At 45.0% G+C, this 19,171-nt stretch overlaps 1 protein-coding gene across 2 annotated transcripts; it reads left to right on the top strand.

Annotated features, from left to right (window-relative positions):
* Window positions 1-1,118: 1,118 nt before the first annotated feature.
* nr4a3 (nuclear receptor subfamily 4, group A, member 3) lies at window positions 1,119-18,674 on the top strand. Of its 2 annotated transcripts, XM_079562314.1 has the most exons (9): window positions 1,119-1,435; window positions 3,556-3,696; window positions 4,513-4,594; window positions 8,488-9,320; window positions 12,612-12,741; window positions 13,063-13,226; window positions 13,351-13,550; window positions 15,655-15,833; window positions 17,146-18,674. In XM_079562314.1, the coding sequence occupies exons 3-9, from the start codon at window positions 4,531-4,533 to the stop codon at window positions 17,403-17,405; spliced, it is 1,830 nt and encodes a 609-aa protein (XP_079418440.1). In that variant the 5' UTR covers window positions 1,119-1,435; window positions 3,556-3,696; window positions 4,513-4,530; the 3' UTR covers window positions 17,406-18,674. The 2 variants fall into 2 exon arrangements, with proteins under 2 accessions (XP_079418440.1, XP_079418439.1); XM_079562313.1 differs by lacking the exons at window positions 1,119-1,435; window positions 4,513-4,594 and adding an exon at window positions 2,620-3,016.
* Window positions 18,675-19,171: the final 497 nt, after the last annotated feature.

Here is a 19,171-nt window from a genome sequence, read left to right as displayed (position 1 = left end):
AAGCCTTTGTGGTCGGGGATCTTTACAGACTGGACCCTGAATGAAGGCAGTGGGGATACACTTTACGGCTAAAAATACCTGTCTACAACTATATTTGGCTTGGCCGGTTCACAATCCCCGGTACAATGAATGGGTTCTCCACTATCTGGCTCTGCCTCCGTCGCCCAGATGCTATAATTAGTAACAAAGCTTGCGTCAATCACGAGCCTCAGTGCGTCAAGGGTGCCTCCGCCCCCTTGGGCACATCATTGGACAGAATTAGGACGCTGACCGAGCTTTACGCGCCTTGTGATTGGCTGTGGTATTTTATTGCACTATGGAGTTTCTTGAACACTTTTTAATTCTGTGTTTGTTGTGTCCGCCGACACAGCACACACTCCTCACCTGATGTTTGAAGAAGCACAAATACCCGTCCTACACAGCACATTTATAGATCGTTTCTATGCCTAAGCTTACATGGGGAGAAAACTCATGTTAAAAGCAAAACGTGTCTGCCTAAATAGACTTCAGGTTATCAGTGTTTCCAGGTGGGTTGTCTACCTTTTAATCAGAATGGGCCTACTTCTAAATATCATTGCGGTTAAACATAATTTGGAACAATAAACTATACAGCCTTTGTACAAACTGCCTACAAACTACAAATACCACAGAAACCTTAATGGAAAGCCTGTGTCCTATATTTCAGAGCAGTTACATTTTATTTAATATGATCGCCTGTTTTTATTTTATTTCCAAGATAGTGTGTGAAGTTTAAATAGCAAACATTTTGTATTGTTTAGAACCTGCCATGTGCAGCTAAAAGCTTGAAAGGCTGCTGTGTTTTGCCTAGTCAAGATTCAGGATTCTGTTCACCTACACGTGTCTTGAAAACATCAAACCAACCACCTCTCTCTCTCTCTCTCTCTCTCTCTCTCTCTCTCTCTCTCTCTCTCCCTCCCTCTCTCGCTGGCACTGACAGCGGAGCGAGGCTTATGTGTCTGTACAGTACAACAGAAAAGAGAGAGAGAGTGCTCTGCGCAGTGACGTCACCTCTCCCATGGCGTCACATTGACGTAGCGCATACCAGGCGTCTGTGTGGAGGCAGAGCCCACATAAATGCTGTATTTGACTTTCTCCCCTTAGACGAGCACATAAACAAACTCGCGTTACAAGTCCACACTTTGCAAAGCACCGACATCACTGACAGAGAGCGCGCGGAGCAGACAAACTCCTCACACTGCGGAGGCTTTTGTTTTCTACAATTTATTTCATTTTTTCTACCAACTTTGAGTACTTAATGAAGGCACTTTTTGACATCGCGGCGCCCAGACCTTGCTTACAGTAATTTTACTTTTTTATGTAAACTACCACAAATGTTGGTGATTTCTGGATGGAAATAGGATACTTCACGCAAGGTTATTACCACATGTAAAGACGGAACCGCTACAGCAAACCAGTGAGTAAATTGTGAATGAATGATTCCTTGACAAAGCTTCTTGGCTTCGCTTGGTTGACACTTGTGTGACAGTAGCCTATCTTTTAAGGACATTATCTGAAGTTAAACCTTCAGTGTCTCTTTTCACTCGTAACTCTGAACTGTCAAAGTTTGTGCAACCTGTTGCTAGCCTCGCGCGCACAGCTGCTTCGTGCAGCCGCACGAGGGTCCATTTAATTCGAGCGCGGAGGGTATCGTATCCTTTCCGGTTGTCATGGAAATGGGATGCCTCTCTCTGACAATGAATGTACACATGTTGCTTGCACTTTGTTTGGGTCAGTAGCCTATGAACAAATGTAACATCCTTGATCAGGATACTTTCTCCTTATTGTGCCACACATTTCTGTCCTACGTTCACACTTCATGAAGATTCAAACACTTGAAGCTGTCAACTGCTGAAAGCCCCGATGATGTATTTGAGCCAGAGGTTCTAACCGTCTTCTCAGTGCGCGTCTGCCTGGAGCACAGATACAAGATTCACATTGTCCTCGAGACAGGGCTCTCCTCCCATTGATCACACACACAACACACTCGTCCATTCATCGTATGCACAGCCCTCCTAACATTTGCAAACAACAGTGGTTCCTGCACAGGAGGATGCGCTTTACTTTATTTGACGTGTGTGTACACACTCAACTTTACGCACAGACGCGGGTACTGAAAGTCTGGTAACAGCGCGGCTCTCTGATTTACGCGCGGACACAAATCTTTCTTTTTCTCGTTTTATGTGCTCTGCGTGTTTGCTGGTGTCTTGGCTTATTGCTGCAAGGGCCTTCACCGGGGGCGACTAGTTCTCCGAGCCGCGTGTTTTGCTGCCCTTATGTGCTTCTCATGGTTACCGGTGCGTACTAGCAGAGCCCCACCGACTACTTGACCTCGACAGACAAAACAGGATAAAGAATAGGCGGAGTGTGTCTTACTTGTCCCAGCAGTTTCTATTCCAAACAAAAGTGCCGTTTACATACAAGCAAAGTGGAGCGTATGGAAGGTTTTACCAGAGGAACTGCTTAAATAGCATATTTTCTGTTTTTGTTGCAGCAGAAATATTACAAGATTTTAACCAAGATTTGAACTGGTCATAAATTCTGTTCTGGGAAATTACACTCGGAATTTTTGTTTGCTTTTTGACTTTCTTCACTCCTGCCTCCGCACAGTTAAAACTTGCGTTGACGCATATCAGACAACCGGGAGTCAACACGCTGGAAGTTTAAAGCCAAGTGTCCGGACGCAAAGGTGGGACAGGGAGCTGCAGGTGTACAGCCAGAGCACAGGCGCTTCGATTTCACTCGAGGAGTTTGTGACAGAAAGGGGGCGCTCTGGGCTTTCATATCCCTCTCCAAGAGCGCGTCCTGCTTCAGTATTGAGGGAGTTGGAGGCGCACGGACCACAGGACCCGCAAATCCACTTTTGGGTCCAAGTCTCCAACTTTTATGGCTCTGTCGCGCCCCTGGATGAACCCTGGGCAGAAGACCACTGCGCTCATCCGAGGGACGCACGGCGAAGAACGCGCTTTCAGACACACTGCCGTTTGCAAACGCGTAGGTCTGTAACTCAGGGAATAGAAATGTGTCGATAATTTGGAAACAGGCAACGTTTAAGTGAAGCTTGTTTCCCAGATAAGAAGTCTGACATGTGCGTTGTGGATGTTTAATGGCTCTTTCAATTGATATACAACACAAACCAAAATGTAGAATTTCTGGGATAAATTAACAATTTCTAAAACAGTCAATATAATAATGTCTTCATTGGAATTGTCTGTTGTTTTTTTCTTTTCACCGTGTCTTGCAGACTTGAAAGCGTAAGGTCAAAGTTACAAGTAGTCAGATTTTTTTGTTTAATGTGTTATCACTTCATTTGAGTCGGTGTTGCCTGTACAAGCTTCTGGAAACCGTCCTTGACAGATCTGATGAATTGTGCCGGTGATGTAACACTATTCATTGATTTGGAAAGGAAATATAATCAGGCATTAAGTCACGCTTGTCTGTGAGTTTCACTCGGGGTTTTGCCTCGGGACAGTGTGTGTTTTCTGGCTGGCTGGCTCACTGACTGACTGACTGACTGCTGCTCCCTCTCTGCCCCAGACACTGCAGGTTCGGAAGAGCGCGCTTCGACCTCTGCGACGCACGCCGAGTCCTCCCAGCTCCACGAGCCCCTCACCGGCCGCAGCCACGAGCCCTCTCCACTCCGGACCAGCACCATTCAGCGCGAGGCTCTTTCACCAGGTGCGCACTGGACACGCGCATTTTCACTTTTCCTCTCCCTCCGCTTTATTCTGTACACTCTCGTGCGTTTCTCCCTGTCCTTTCATCTGAGGATACGTCTCACTTGTATAAAAACACACATTTTTATTTTTGCCTAATTCATTGTAGCTTAACAAATCCACGAGTTGCTTCTAATTCATCCCTCCATCAAAAGCCCACTGGCACCTGGAGTTATATTGCCTCGTCCGCGTGAGTGCGTGTGAGTGAGTGACTGGAGATGGCGTTACAAACGTTACAAACTCATAGAAATAAGAAACTGGGCACACCTCATCTAAGGAGCTGGGGGCGAGTGACATGGATCCTCGAAATGAGTCAACAAAGTTAGAGATGCGTTTTTTTTATTTTTTATTATCTTCTCAATAAATTAAATAAACCTAAATGAAAATTCCTTAACAGTCTCCCGCATGTTTCACATTAGGGGCTGAAATGCTTTGACCCATTACTGCTTTGAGAGTGTGGCACCAATTTAACATGTAACTTGTAGACACTAGAAACGTGATTTGGGGTAAAAAAAAAAAAAAAAGTCTAATAATTAAAAAAAAAAAAGTCTAATAATAATAATAATAATAATAACAACAACAATGATAATAGATAGCACAACATTACTCTTATCTTATGTTGCCATATCATTCTGTGTTGGTTTTCAGGCTCTAAGTCAGATTGCCAAATGTTCTCAAGTCTGTCTCTCTGTGTCCCACCATGTTGCTCAGCCGGTCCCACCGTTTGGGGGGTGGTCACCCTGTTTCTGTGTTTCACCTTCATGTTTTTATTTGTTAGATCTATGGCATTCTGACAATGAGCAAGCGCGCTCAGATATTGGAACAGCTGCAGTATGTCCAGTTGAAATGTGCACCTCGAGGTTAGACACTTGTTTTCCTTTCCGCCTTTTCATTTTGCTGCTTGGGTTGTCTGTACCTATGCTTTGCCCCCCTCCTCCGCCCCCCCGCCCCCCTCACAAAAGATGCATGTCTGTGTAATCGCAATCGGACGGTGGTGTTGGATATTTAGCTCAGAGTTCTGCAAATGTAGGGTGTTTTTTTCTTTCATAGTTTAGACAAAACTTTCAACTCTTGTAGTTTGGGGCTCTCAGACACTTTCGCTTTTCACTTTCTAAAAACCAGGCTGTGATATGTAAAAAAGAAAAGAAAAAGTTCCCCTCAAAATGTGTCCTGAAAGACGACCAAGCCGCTTCTTGGGCAGTAGTTAAATGGGCAGAGGAGTGTGTGTAGAAGTGGCTGAGCTGATATTGTACCAATGGGTGACACTTGTTAAGGTAGTCTGACAGGTTTTTGCGCAGTTCAGAGCGTTATTAGCAGTACATGCAGGTCTGTTTATACGTCGAACATCAGTGTGTGTGTGTGTGTGTGTGTGTGTGTGTATGTGTGGGTGTGTGTGTGTGTGTGTGTGTGTGTGTGTGCAAGCGAAACAACCCATGACACACTTGTCTCATCATCCAACAAACAGACCCCGGAGACACTCCTGCAAGCCAAACATGCGATCTATTTTAAACAATCAACATGTAGAAAATGCAAAAAAAAAAAAAAAAAAAGTTAATGATATTGCCCTTGAATTTGAGTTTTCTATCTTGAGATTATGCTCATATTGTGCACATGAGTTAAGGAGGTCAGTGAAACAATAGACACTATAATAATTTAAGTACATGTTTGTCGAAGTCTTGTAGGATTTATACAGTACATAATGAGACCCCGGAGGCAGCATATGTTCTCTGCAGAGTACTTTATATCACTCAAACTGCAGAGCTCTGTGTATTGCTAAGTGCGATCATTCTAATTCCAATTTCTGTGACATTACTCACCCACTGGCAGCGCTTAAAGTTTCGTTTCAAAAGATTTGCCCCCTTGACACGAGTCTTTAATGAAATACGCCCGTGTCACTTCTCTGTCTGGTGCACAAGTGTATAAGGTGTCGCACATGAAGCTGCCGTGACGCCTGTGTGTTTCCATGTGGGCTGAAGAGGTGGTCACTTTAGACTCAAATATGACTCATATCCTTAATATGAACACGTATTTCTGTCTTGATATTGCTAAACATCCCCTGTGCAAATTAATGAATGTATGTGGATATGTGGGCTGTTTTATTTCGCTTAATTAACTTATTGAGTCATTGTTGCAGCCCCTCAGCTTTGTCCCGTAGCTACAAATAAATTGTGTGGCAGCAGTGGCTCAAATTAATGGACATTTTAATGCAGTGCATTGCTCTGGGTGAGACGGCGACTCATTCATTATTATTCACAATTGCACAAAACGGCCATTTGCATTGTTTCCTCAATTAAATTTATCGCTCTAAATTGTAAACAATTCACGTTGATGTATAAAACAAAAATCTTGTTGGAATCCAAACCATGATTCATTTGACATTTGCGAAAGCTGGTTTGTCAGAAATTGCGAAACAAACATGTGCGCATCTATCCTTATTCTGAAAGTCACTGTAGTCAGTGTGTAATAGTGAAATAGTGCTGACTGGTTTTTCAGGAATATTGAATTAATATTTGCTGCAGGTGCGAATACATTTGCAATTCAGCTTTGTGCTTGTTTTTCATAATTAAGATTCACCCACAATATGTACTCTTTATTTATTTATTTATTCTTTATTAAGAAGTTTTAAAGTCGGGACACAAACCTATGGCGCAGATGTCGAAACAGTGCCCGATGTGCAGTACAGTGCACGATACACATGTTCAAGCTCTTACCATTTGAGAGAATATGAACAGCTAAACTAAACGTGAATCACATAATTTCAGGACTGTGGAGGCCGAATAGGATGAGCAGGTTTTATCAACCTCAACACCTCAGACATGAAAGAATTGCAGTCTTTTTTGCAATTTACATCCATTACATCCATTCATATTTTGATTTCATTGCATCTATTTTTGCAGCACTACTATACAGCCCAGATGATGGGGGCATCTCTGACAGCGGCAGGGCCTGATATGTCCCGTATTTGACCACACAGTCATGACGCGAGAGCAGTGGGTGCACGTATGCTGGGCGTCACAGGGTGCCGCTCTGTGTTGACAGTTCCCTGCTCCAGAGCAACGAGCAAACAGCGCTGGCCCCGGCACCGTGACACTGTGACTGATTAGGCTTCTGTGTGCCCCTCTTCTACATAACGTACGGGCCAGGTGGAGAAGTATTACGCTGCGATTACGTAAGGAGCTGGGGAAGATTTAGAGCAGCAGATCCTCTCCAGAGAGTGGAATTTGATAATGATGAGCCGGGGCCCATGTAACGCTGTGGGCGAGGCGATGTTAAAATAGAAAATATCCCAAACAGAAGTCCCTAAATGTTGACCGTTATCATTTTTAATTAAACATCACTAAGCTTAATCCTGCGAAATATTTCACCTGTAGTACTTAGTTTCTTTATCCCCCAGGGGCAATTCCTTTCATTATGGTAGTTTGTGTTGGCAATAAGGGCCTCAAAAACTGCGTATCTGCATGGGCTCGCCTCTTCTCATACCTGACCCATCAAAGCGGGACATCACCAGTCCTCATATGTCGTTCTCTTCCTTATGCTTAATTTTGAAAGCACGCTGCAAAAATATTATTGATGGTGTCGGTCGGTGGTGGCCTATCCCTGGCATTGTTTATTTTATTCTTTTCGTCTTGAGTTTGATGACAGTTTACCTGCAATGATCTGGAGTCAGGAAATAAAGAACCTTGTTAATTTGGAAAACACTAAAACTTTGAGCACGTTTAGTTTCATTTTTTACATTTTGATGCATTTTAAATTGTCCTATAGAAAACCTACCCCCATCTCAGTTGCAAACTATTGCCATTTTAGAATGTTCTGATGTCACGTGAGCCGCATATTCAATCAAGGGGAAACTCAAGACATAGTGGCTGGCGTCTGCTGCAGTTAAAGCAAATCTGTCTGTCTCTTTCTTGTGTGCGTGTATGTGTATTTGTATGTGTGTGTGTGTGTGTGTGTGTGTGTGCGTCCAACACCACCATAGGCTCCCATTATTATTTAATGTTATCTCATCTACTCTGCCATTTCACTAACCACTGCGCCGCCTTGCACCGCAGGCACCGCATTTCATCGCTCAGAGCCAACAGGAACTTAGCTTTGCTTTGCCCCCAGGTCTTTCTATTAGAATGATCTTGCATGCGCCACTGAAGTAAACCGACTTTGAGGATGTGTGCCCCCTAAACGAAGCGCAGGAGGTGTTAAAATTGGGAAGCTGGGAAATAAAGGGGTTAAAGATTTGGTCAAATTTATTACCTGTGAGTGATTAAAGGAAGACAAAAAAAACAACAACGTAGTAACAGTTTCGAAAACTCTTGACACCTCATGATCTGAACATCTGCCTGTTCCAATATGGCCGTTCAGGACGTCCCACAGTGCACAGTGGCTCTGCATGCATCTCCCTGAAGACAATCTGCTGGGCTGTCCTGGGCTGTCTGCTCCTTTGACTAATGTTCTTAGTGATGACCTGCACCAACAAAGAGGACACAAAAAACAAACATTCAAGTAGGGCTCTCACATGGATGGATTTGATCATCCTTTTAACATTACTCCATAATCTGCAGTTTACAAAGAATGTTCAAGTACGTAGTGGAATTGAACCTTTTACAAGTAATCCCGCAATTCTTTTAGTGTAAATGTTGTACGGACATCTTTATTGGTGCATGTCCAGCAACAGATGTTTTAATGCATATGCCGCTGTGTAATCTTTTTATGTCTCATGTTGTGTTGGAAACTTGGGGCTCATACCTGTGTTTTTTGGCAGACATGCCCTGTGTGCAGGCTCAGTATGGGCCCGCCCCTCCAGGCTCCGCCTACTCCGGACAGTCCTTTGGTTACCAGGGCGACAGCTACAGCTCTGACCTCATGACCCCTGATTACACTAAGCTGGACCTGGGAGGAGGCGAAATCTCTGCGGCCGCCACCACATCACTGCCCAGCTTCAACGTCTTTGTGGAGGGCAGTTACGAGCTGCCAAAGTCGTCCTGTCTATACCAGATGCCCTCCCATCGTCCTACAATCAAAAAGGAGGAAGAGAGCTACCCCACAGCCTCCCCTATGGAGGCCATGTCCTCTAACATGTACTTTAAACCCTCACCCCCCTCCACACCCACCACCCCGTCCATCCCGCCGCAGCCTGGGGCGTCTTTCCTGTGGGAGGAGCACACTCTGGCCCCTCCGGCGCACCCTCATTCTCTGGGCTCCAGCCTGGACAGCGGCCTGAAGTCCCCTCGCTTCTCCCACTTCTACCAGCACTCGCCGCCCCATAGCGGCAGCAGTGTGGGGGGCTACGAGAGCCTCGGAGCGGGTCTGGTCAGGACCTCGTCTTCCTCTTCTTCCTCTTCATCGTCTGTGTCGCACCCTCACGGCTCTGCCTTAGAGCAGCCCATGTACCAGTTACACCGGGGGGCGGGGGGCAGCAGCCTGGCCTTCCGCTCTCTGGCCCTGGGCCCCTGTGGTCCTCTCTTGGGTGACAGTCTGCCCTCGCCACCACCTCGAGGCCCTCAGGGGGAGGGCACCTGTGCTGTGTGTGGGGACAACGCGGCCTGTCAGCACTACGGCGTCCGCACCTGTGAGGGCTGCAAAGGCTTCTTCAAGGTAATGCCCCACGGCTTCTGTCAGACTCTTTCCTTATTGTACCTTCTATTATGTAACTTCTTTTTTGATTCTTCTTTTGTAAAACGCATCACTGAACTTATTCTGTGCCTCACCCACATCCTATTCTCTGAAGTCACTCACGGGGTTGAAGTCAACAACCTCATCTGTTGTAGTGTTCATCTATTATTATTGAATGTGAAGTAAAGGGGGAAATACTTGGTCAAACAAATGCTTGAACGTCTTTGGACCAATATTAAAAATGATAAGCTGGTATTTAGGGAGGTTGCAGTAATTCTTTGCCCAGCTTTTAATAATTGCATTTCAGGCACACTTGTTAAGCTTTCTATTGGCTTTACGAGACAAGAGAGAGGAATTAAAAGACAAAGCAAGACGAAGGCTGCAAACATAATTGAATAATGCCTCTGGTCGCTGGAAATGAATTGTCCTTCTTTTCAATTAGTTTGACAATTTGTTTTTATTTAGTAATTAATGGAAGCGGTGTCTGTACAGCCACAGGCCGCGGGCGACTCACCGCTGCTGCCTATCAACCCTAGCTCTGCTCCAGACTCAGAATCACACAAGACTCTGCAAGAGATTATGCACATTATTCACCCACAGCTTCTACAGCTCCCTCTGCCACCGCTGAACCTAATGTGTTTTTCACACAACAGTGAAGTTTAAAATCATGTCATCAGCGTCATTATTGCCATGTTTCATTGTCCTCTAAAAGTATCTGCTGATTATCCTTAATTATTTGTGAATAGTTAGTTGACATTCATTTCTGGGAGCTGGGCTGTAAATTATTGTTATTTCATTAGTGCAATTTAAAAACACATTTAAATCATTCAAATTGGTTCTTTAACCAAGACTACCTGGTTTTATTTTATTTGTTTATACAGACTCGGTTCAGCCATATGCAATGGAAATTAGCTAAAATATTCACTATTCACCTAGAAGATTTGGAGTATTCAATTATAATAGCCCTTATTAAAATGCAACATTCTGCAAGTCATTTTATCAGCCATTTGTGCAACTCTATTTAAGAGTGCACAAGAGGACTGGACTGATGAAGCTCCATCATTGTTACATATTCAAATGGGAGGTCGGGGCTGGTTGTCACTCTTTTCTCTGGAGTCCACTGCTCATCAACAGAACATCCCTCAAGAGTCACACACATTAAAAGCCTTGACTTGGAGGCTCCTTTTTTTTTTTATCTTTCATTACAAATAATAGTTGTTAACCATCAAAAACAGGAAAATCAACTGTGACGATGTGTGCAGGGAAGGTTGTCGCGGTTCTCGGTTCTCAATGGGGTTTTTAAGCACGAATTTAGAAAAGTTTGTGCCTTGAGATAAAATAAGACAATACCTTTTAAAACAGACCAACTCATTTTTAAATGGAAGCGAGAAAGAAATAGCTTCTACAAAAGCAAACGTTAAAATCAATATCATCGTACAAACATATTGACACAGCAAATGTCCTCGTCTCGGTGTTTAGCTTTGGGCTTAGTTTGGTTTTTTTGTCTTTTGAGTGGATGAAAACTTCAGCTCAGTTACAATATCAAGTCACAGCGCCCCCTAGAGTGCCAGTAGGAATCAATAAGACAACCACCCTGTGAGACAACCAGCCCCGGTTTGCCCAACTGTTGAAGGCTGGTGGCGTCATCACAGCAGCCCTCTTACTAGAAGGTTTGTTCAGTGCTGGTTGTAGTAAGTGGAAGAATGCAGATATATTGATAATCTCATTGAGGTAATTTGATGTGCGCTCATGTCCACCTGCACAAAGACAGCACCATTGATCAGTATCACACTCTTATCTGCCTCCATATCACAGTGTCTCGGTGGAGACGGCGGCCATGGCCCATAAAAGGATGTCACAAGAGTCCTCCCCTCTTCAGACAGACAGGAGACACGCACCCGCGCATGAGAGCCGCATTTGTCACAATTCTAACTGGTCCATTCAAAGCACAATTTTCGCAGAATCACTTATCCTCCCTCTTCTCCAATGTTGGGTCAAGGGAAGGGGACAGCTTCGCTTTGATGTCATCTCTCATAACTGTCCGAGCTTGCATCTTGAGACAGTTTATTCTCGGGTCTGTGTGTTGGCGCATCGTGTGTTTAGAGGTTATGTCTCTTTGGCCTCGCTAATAGCCCTAACTTCTGCTCACGCGGGTCACACTTGAACGCGATCTGCGACGCCATGGCAACGGCTCTCATCCGACGCTGGCGCCCATTATGCGCCAGTTCCGCAGTCGCGCCAGAGCATATGCAATAATTGGTGTGTTATTGGTCACCCGGGGGCCTGGACATGTGTGGCGCGAGGGTTCCTAATTGGATTTATTTGTTTGGATGTGTTTTAGACGCATTAAAGGGGAGCATTAGCCTATTTGTTTCATTTACAGTGAGCGTGTGTCCCGGTCGTGTCTGAGTGGTCCACTGATTTAACAGCATCACCTTGGCTATGGTCTATTTTGCGCGTGAGCCATTAGTGCAAATAGGGCAGATTAATTGTGTTGTGTTTGATGTTTCTAAATCCAATCGTTTTGTTGTGATACTGTGATAGTTTGGCTCCCAAGGCAACACTTCTGATCTGTCAAATGATGTCAAAGATCGGCGTCAGTCCCACGAGGCCATTAACCCAGGAGTCTGTGGACTGTTGCATATTGATCATGGCTCTAACCCGCTTCAGCGCAGCTATAGGTGATCATAAACACTTCTATAAACTAAAGTGTGAGCAAAATGTTTCAGAAAGAAGCTCAGCCAAATTTCGGCTACTTCTGTGGCTTTTTCCGGCCTGTGCGCGGAGTGGACGACCACGCAGCTGGTCTCGCGTGGGCCATTTCTGATTTCATTTTAATAAGGTCAGAAATAATCGCGCGTAAACCGAAGAGAAAACTGTTCCCGTAGGCCTCTTTGAGAAGAGTGATGCATGAGGCCCCAGAGATGCTGTGAGCTGACCCACGAGCTTAACAAACAATCTGATCATGCTGCTCTTACGCCCACAGTGCCCTGTGTCTCGCGGGACTCTGTCTCAGCATGCCACGCGCAGGCCCCATTGTCAGTGACGGCGCTAATAAAATTGTCCCTGCTGCAGGGAAGGCTTGTTGAAAATTAATTTTATCTAATTACACTGATATCACGGCCGCGTTTCAGCGCGTAATTAAAATCTGACCTGCGAGCCTCTGCTCTCATTCTTTGATGGGGAGAGAGAAACAGAAATTGAATTAAACAAATCAAATATTAGGTCGTTGATTGTGTTTGGATCTGATTACCGCATGTTTCCTCTTTGCAGCGCACCGTGCAGAAAAATGCCAAGTATGTGTGCCTGGCCAGTAAAAACTGTCCTGTGGACAAGAGAAGACGCAACCGATGTCAGTACTGCCGCTTCCAGAAATGTCTGAGTGTCGGCATGGTCAAGGAAGGTAAGAAAACCACTACGCCAGATGATAAATAAAAATATAGGCTATAGGACATGCACGTGAACATAGACGAACCTGCTCCAGCATGCCATTCAATGTTGACCACAGATAAAAGCCAAACGGCCTCTCACTTATCAAACTTAGGCTATAAGTTCTCGTCAAGTTGTTATAAAATTCCCACACTCATTAGCGCAGATAGAGATGTCACACCTTGTTGTAGCTTTACTGCCATCTGCTGGCTGTAATAAGCCCTCTATCGTCTTGGATTGAGGATAATGTTATAGAGTTGTACAATTGCTGAGCCCTGTCCATGTTTGTTGACAGTGGTCCGCACAGATAGCCTGAAGGGGCGCAGAGGACGTCTGCCATCCAAACCAAAGAGCCCGCTGCAGTCAGAAGCCTCCCCTCCCTCTCCTCCTTTGAGTCTGCTGTCTGCTCTGCTCCGGGCCTACTCCCACTGCACACCACGAGACCTGGACTACAGCCAGGTACAGTCCTCTTCATCCATCAAATACTGGTCAGGGATATAGATATATATTGAATGAAATGATTGATTAAAAGATCATTGATAGGTTCCATCTGAGTATCACCTGTTGATTGTGTGCTCCACAGTTCAGTGCGGCTGACCCTCCCTCCTCTTCGTCAGATGCAGAGCACATCCATCTCTTCTACAGGCTGCTCACTCTGTCCATGGAGACCACACGCTGCTGGGCTGAGCGGGTGCCCGGCTTCTCAGAGCTTCAGAGAGAAGATCAGAACCTGCTGATAGACTCAGCATTCCTGGAGCTGTTTGTACTGCGCCTGGCGCACAGGTCAGCTTCCACAACTGCCCTTCACCGTCCGCTGTGATTGTGTATGACTTTGTAAACTATTTACTGCCGTTACGCTGGTGCAGACTGCACTCTCCAGACTGTGCAGTGTTGTTTTGGTGGAGGAGGAGCGAGTTGAGTAATCACCATATGAACCGAATTATGAATGGAGTCTGTAGCTATGACAGCACCTACACCCACCCAGTTCCGCTCAGCTCGTCTGAATTCTGACGCACAGCGAGCTCTGTGTGCGTTTGCTGGGCTAAAAGTGGGCTAACATTGAGAACTGTGAATTGACAGGATCAATTCCATCTCAGAGCTGGTCAGCTGAGCAGCTGAGAATTACATATTCAGCTGACTGGAATAAAACTGAATCAACTTCATTTAGTCCACTGAAGTGAATGTGATCTTATCCATTTCACAATTTCCTCTGCTCAAGTTGGTGTTTCTTGAGATTGCCACGGGTTACCAGTGTGCTGTTGGAAGGCATGTGGCTGCATAAATTTATGGGGAAGAGGGGAGTTGAGCTACAAGCTCATCTCTTTGTCTGGCTTTGTTGTTAAGAAAGAAAACCAACACAGCAAAGCACACTTACTGCCAAAACACCAACTCTGTGTCGTCTTGTTGAGTGGCTCCAGGTGCAGGGTGGGCAGAAGATGGTGGTGGCATCACAGTCCCAGCAGGACAGGGGCAGTGAGTAAACTGCAGACTCACTGGGCTTTTATCGCACACGCACATGCCCAGACTCCCACGACACACAGGAAACACACAAACACTGGCCTGTCTCTCTTTAGTGCTGTTCGTGAGAGCAGAGGATGCGCTCCACACTCCCCTCTCATTGTTGCTGTGGCCCTGCTTTGACCCTGTGCTGAACTGCACTGGCAGAGCCTTGTGCACACATGTGTGGTGTTGTATGTGCCTTGTGTATGGAGAGTATATTTGCTCCACTCTCCTGCGCCGCCGCCGGTGTCAGCGCCACATTACCAAACGGTTTCTGTGGTTTCGGGTTGATCGCCGTGGTGACAGTGTCGTCAGGGGTGAGAGGAATGCGTGGCAGCCCTCCATAGTGTCTGCCAGTCTGTCTAAGGAGGCTAATGCTCTACTATTGAAAATACTACATTTCTGCAACGTCAACCTACACCAAACAACCAACTTTGAGTAAAAATCATAATCTTCCTTTTTTTTTTTTTTTGTCTGTGGCATCTGCACCATTTGCAGCTTGAATAGTTAACAATTATAATGCAGGCTGCATAACTTTGACATACATTTACTATATCTTTATGTAGATGTGTTTAAGAGCGGCAGTTTGCTTGCAGTGAAATCCAGGTGTAATGTTGGATCGAGGTGATTGTGTGCACATGTCTGAGTTGTGTCTGAAACACGCTGTACCCCTGGATAGCTTAATTAACCACAAGTGGTATTTAGCTTGTTTCTTGTAGCTGTTAAACTAATGTTTGCACAGTCTGTAATTTAATGCTTCCTCTTCGCCTATTTTTCCATTTGTGTTGCATGCTTGTTTGTCTAAGACCCTCCAGATCTCTTTATTGTGCTGTAGTTACCAATTGTCATAGTCGGCATTACTGCATGCATCCAGGGTTTAATTTGAAAAAGCAGGCTCTCTGTGAGACTCTAATAAAGACCAGTCCCGCTCTCTCTCCCTCTGTGCTTTATGGTTGAGAAGTGGGAGACTTGTGTGTGCCGTGAGTAACTCATGTTTAAGTACATCTGAGAAGCCTTTTCATTTCCTCGTTAAAGCTTTGTGTTTCCACTGCACACCGCAGCATGGGTATTATAAAGCTGCATCTATTTACCTTTATCTGGTAAACGCACACATACGCAGCCCCTGTGCCCTAACCCTTCACCCCACCCCAGCAAAACGGAACGCAGGAATGTTTTAAAATGCTATAATTTGGAAAACACAAGTTAATCAGCTGCATGCCTCTGTTTGATGTGTGTCCCATTTGTGTGCACTTTTCTCATTGTTATTTTAATTGTTTCCTGGCCTGGCATCTAAAGCTATACAATACACCAGAGATAGTGGAGTGTTTTATATGTAAAGACATCTTGCTTTTCAGGAGCTTCATGCTCTCTCCTGTGTGCTCTGCAGGTCAATGCTGTCAGAAGATAAGCTGGTCTTCTGTAACGGGCTGGTGATGCACAGGTTCCAGTGCCTTCGAGGGTTCGGAGAGTGGCTGGACTCGATTCGGGACTTCTCCACGCGACTTCAGAGCCTAAATCTGGACACCTCCGCTTTTTCCTGTTTGGCTGCCCTGGTCCTCCTCACAGGTATTGCATCATTTATTTCTAAATTAGCATTGTCTTAGGATCCACACACAGATATATCTAAAGAGACTCATGCAAGTCATTGCATATCCTGATTCCTGACCATAAGAATAACCAGAAACAGTGATAGAACATTGCACACTGATTGAATATGACAGTGATCAGGTGGTGAAAACAACTGATGTCACACTCAGAGACACATGCACTACGTCTTTAGACAAATCCAGAAGAACCTGACACCCTGCAGCACCTGCCTCACACCTGGCCCCTAATCAGAGCAAGTGTGAAAGTGTGAGGGAATACGTTACAACAGCATGGGTACAACACAGGAGACAAAAGTGAGTTGTCTCTGTAGAGCATTATGTATGCATTAGAAATAGCCAATTACAAATGTAGCCTAAGGTGACAGAGAACAGCTGTTCCCCTCCCCCCTCACATCCTCCTCTACCTCTCTGCCTCACTCACCTCCTCCCGGCCCGAGCCCCTCTGCCCCATCCCGTCTCTCTGGGGGAGCACTTAACTCTGTGCCTGATCGACCAGCCCACTGTGGAGCGCAGCTCGGAGCGGCGGCGGCCCTCTGCCACCTCGGCAAAACTCACAGCGCACTGCCACAACTGAGCCACTGCTACCAGCCCATCGACCGCTTCAGAGTGGCCTGTGCAGAAAGGCAGCAATCGATCCCACCCCAGGAGCTCCCCGCTCCCAGAGAGAGAGAAAAGATAGAATGAACACAGTGAGTGTGTGAGGAGTCTGAAAGCCACGATAAAAGGCAGGCTGGAGCGACTCTGCTGTGGAAAACAGAACAAACAAAAGAGTCACATAAACAAACAATAAATAAGCTTCAGATAATGGAAACCTCAAAGAGAGAGTGGTCTTAGTGGCAGCTTTATGTACTGCATGTGTGTGCAGTTGCACACGTGTGTGTTCGTGTTGTGTGTGAATGGCTTGTCTGAATGTCTAGTGACACATTAGGCCTGTATGGGCACACTGTGCATGTGTTAGTGCATGGGTTCATAATGTGATTTGATTGCTTGCACAGCAGAATAATTGACTAACTGTTAATCACTTTTGTTTAAGTCATTGCACTAGATTGTTGGATTTGTTCAACATTCGTGCTGCACGCTGTGGTGGGGCACAGAGTTGGGCCTAATTAGCTTAAACGTATTATTGATTTGCACAGAGTGAGACAGAGTAAGATCTGTTAAGAACATGAGACATACAAGCTAATAGGAGAAATCTAATATAAACTAAGCTGAAGCTAACGTTCTTTCCACCAACTGCTCGGATTCTTAATTATTGGCTCTTTTGCCCACAGAGCAAGTCCCCGGCCTGAAGGATCCAAAACGAGTCGAGGAGCTGCACAGTAAAGTGGTGTGTTGCCTGAGTGATCATCTCGGCTGTGGACCGTCATCATCGGCGCCCAAGTCGTCGAGCCTGAATCGCGTGCTCAGTCTGCGCGCAGAGCTGCGCTCACAGCGGACACAGGGGCTGCAGCGAATCTTCTACCTGAAACTGGAGGACCTGGTACCGCCCCCACCTTTGATTGACAGGTTTCTAGACACTCTGCCTTACTGACACTCTGGGCTAACCACAGTGTGGCTGAAGTCCTTTAACCCCCACAAGGAGCACGTGCACCAAACGACACTGACTCTGAGGGATTCAGAGCAGCGAGACGACCATTGCCGGACAGAACTGCCACCACTTTTTCACAAACGGACCACCACATGTATCAAACCAATGTCGCACGCTTAATGCATTGTATGTCATTCTGAGTGTCTCCGCGAGGGGGAACGATTATCCTAATATCGACAGGAGGAAAAAGACTTTGGGCGGCAGCTTATTCGACGAAAGACTGAAGTCAGTGGTTTATGAGTACTGTCAATCAGTTTTAGCCCTTCAAGCTGGGACTTCTTGCCGAATAGATGCTTTATTACATATCGCTGTCAACAGCAAGGTGCTTATGCTGAAATGAACTGAAATGTTAAAAGTCAAAAAGCACGACCATGTGATTGATTGTCACAACACAGGACACAAATATGTAGAAATGTGGTTTTATACAAGTGCAATTCCTTAAGTGCTCTGATTCAACAAAAGGAGCCATTTTATTTCAAACTCTAAATTATTGTAATAAAAGATCTGTCCTATTCTGTTGATACGTAGAAGAGAAAGAGACGGACTCATTTTGCTGCTGTGCACTAACAACCGACTGAGTCAGCCAGACTTGAACCTGCTCTAGTATCTTTTAATGTTATTTTGAGAGAATAGCATGAGTAGAAGTAAGGAGAAACATAACGAATGCTATTGAAATTGGCCTTTGCAGCAGTTAATGTCCCCCAAGAAGGGCTAGAGGCTCAGACACACACCCTCTCCGTCCCGTGAACTGCAGTGGGACATTTCGGAAGAGGGTGCTCGATAGACAAATTTAAGGCCAGGGGTCAAAACATTCCACCGTCTTTTTCTATGTGCTTCTGTTGGGGGGGTTGTGTGAGAGATGGGTCAAATGCATGCTGTGTCTGAAGCTATGACAGTGGCTCCTCACTCCCACACTCATACGGCAGCATTTTGAAACAAGGCAGAAACAAATGACATAGATATAAATATATATATATATACACAAGACTAATATTTTGAAGTGTTTTTAGCTTTTTCAAATATTGTGGTACAAGTTGTGCATTGTTTTTTGAAGAAGATGTACAAAAAATATAAAAAAAAGTTGCTGTTTTTTCAATGTCCCTCGTTGGTTTGAGTTCTTTGTTTTGATTTTTTTTTTTTTCCTTTCTCTTTGGTTCACTGGATTTTCTGTTCAGCACTTTGAAATTATAAACTAGCTCTGATTACTCTGGTTAATGGCGTCTTGTGTTTTGATTTTTGCAAAATTAACAAAACCACATAATTTGGGGTCATCCATTTTTCTCTTTCATTAAAACTCCTTCCTTTTCTTCCTTTTACATCTTGTATTATAAACACATGTCCAGTTTTGGGTATAATTCTTCTAATTGTTTTTATTTCACAACTCATCAAGTGACTATTTTCATTTGTGAACAAAGAAGGGTCTAGCGCCTTAATACAGTTTTAAAACACAAGGAAACTCTTTAAATCGTGCTTAAATGGTCTTGACATAACAAGTAAATGATAAGTTGAAAGTGACATGTTCAAGACCAAGGTGACTTACAGTATAGCGAAAAAGAAAGCACTTTACCTTATGTTTACAGTAAAAGAATTTGCCTATGTGTCAAAGCTTGTGGACAGGTGAAGAGCTCTGCTGTGTTCCCCCGGGGCTCTCATCCGCTCACAGATTGTTGAGGGGGATTAGGGGAATGATCGAGAGGGAAGGAGTGAGC

This window comes from Gobius niger, assembly GCF_951799975.1.
Source record: "Gobius niger genome assembly, chromosome: 8".
In the NCBI taxonomy this organism is placed as follows: Eukaryota; Metazoa; Chordata; class Actinopteri; order Gobiiformes; family Gobiidae; genus Gobius; species Gobius niger.
The sequence above is the reverse complement of the archived record's forward strand: the minus strand, read 5'-3'. Positions and strand labels throughout refer to the sequence as shown.

Excerpts from the sequence above, each read along its gene's own strand:
- nr4a3 (XM_079562313.1), top strand. The coding sequence starts at position 2,905 with ATGGCTCTGTCGCGCCCCTGGATGAACCCTGGGCAGAAGACCACTGCG. Across the intron at positions 3,697-8,487 it reads GCGCGAGGCTCTTTCACCAG|ACATGCCCTGTGTGCAGGCT; the intron begins GTGCGCACTGGA and ends GTTTTTTGGCAG. Across the intron at positions 15,834-17,145 it reads TGCCCTGGTCCTCCTCACAG|AGCAAGTCCCCGGCCTGAAG; the intron begins GTATTGCATCAT and ends TTTTGCCCACAG.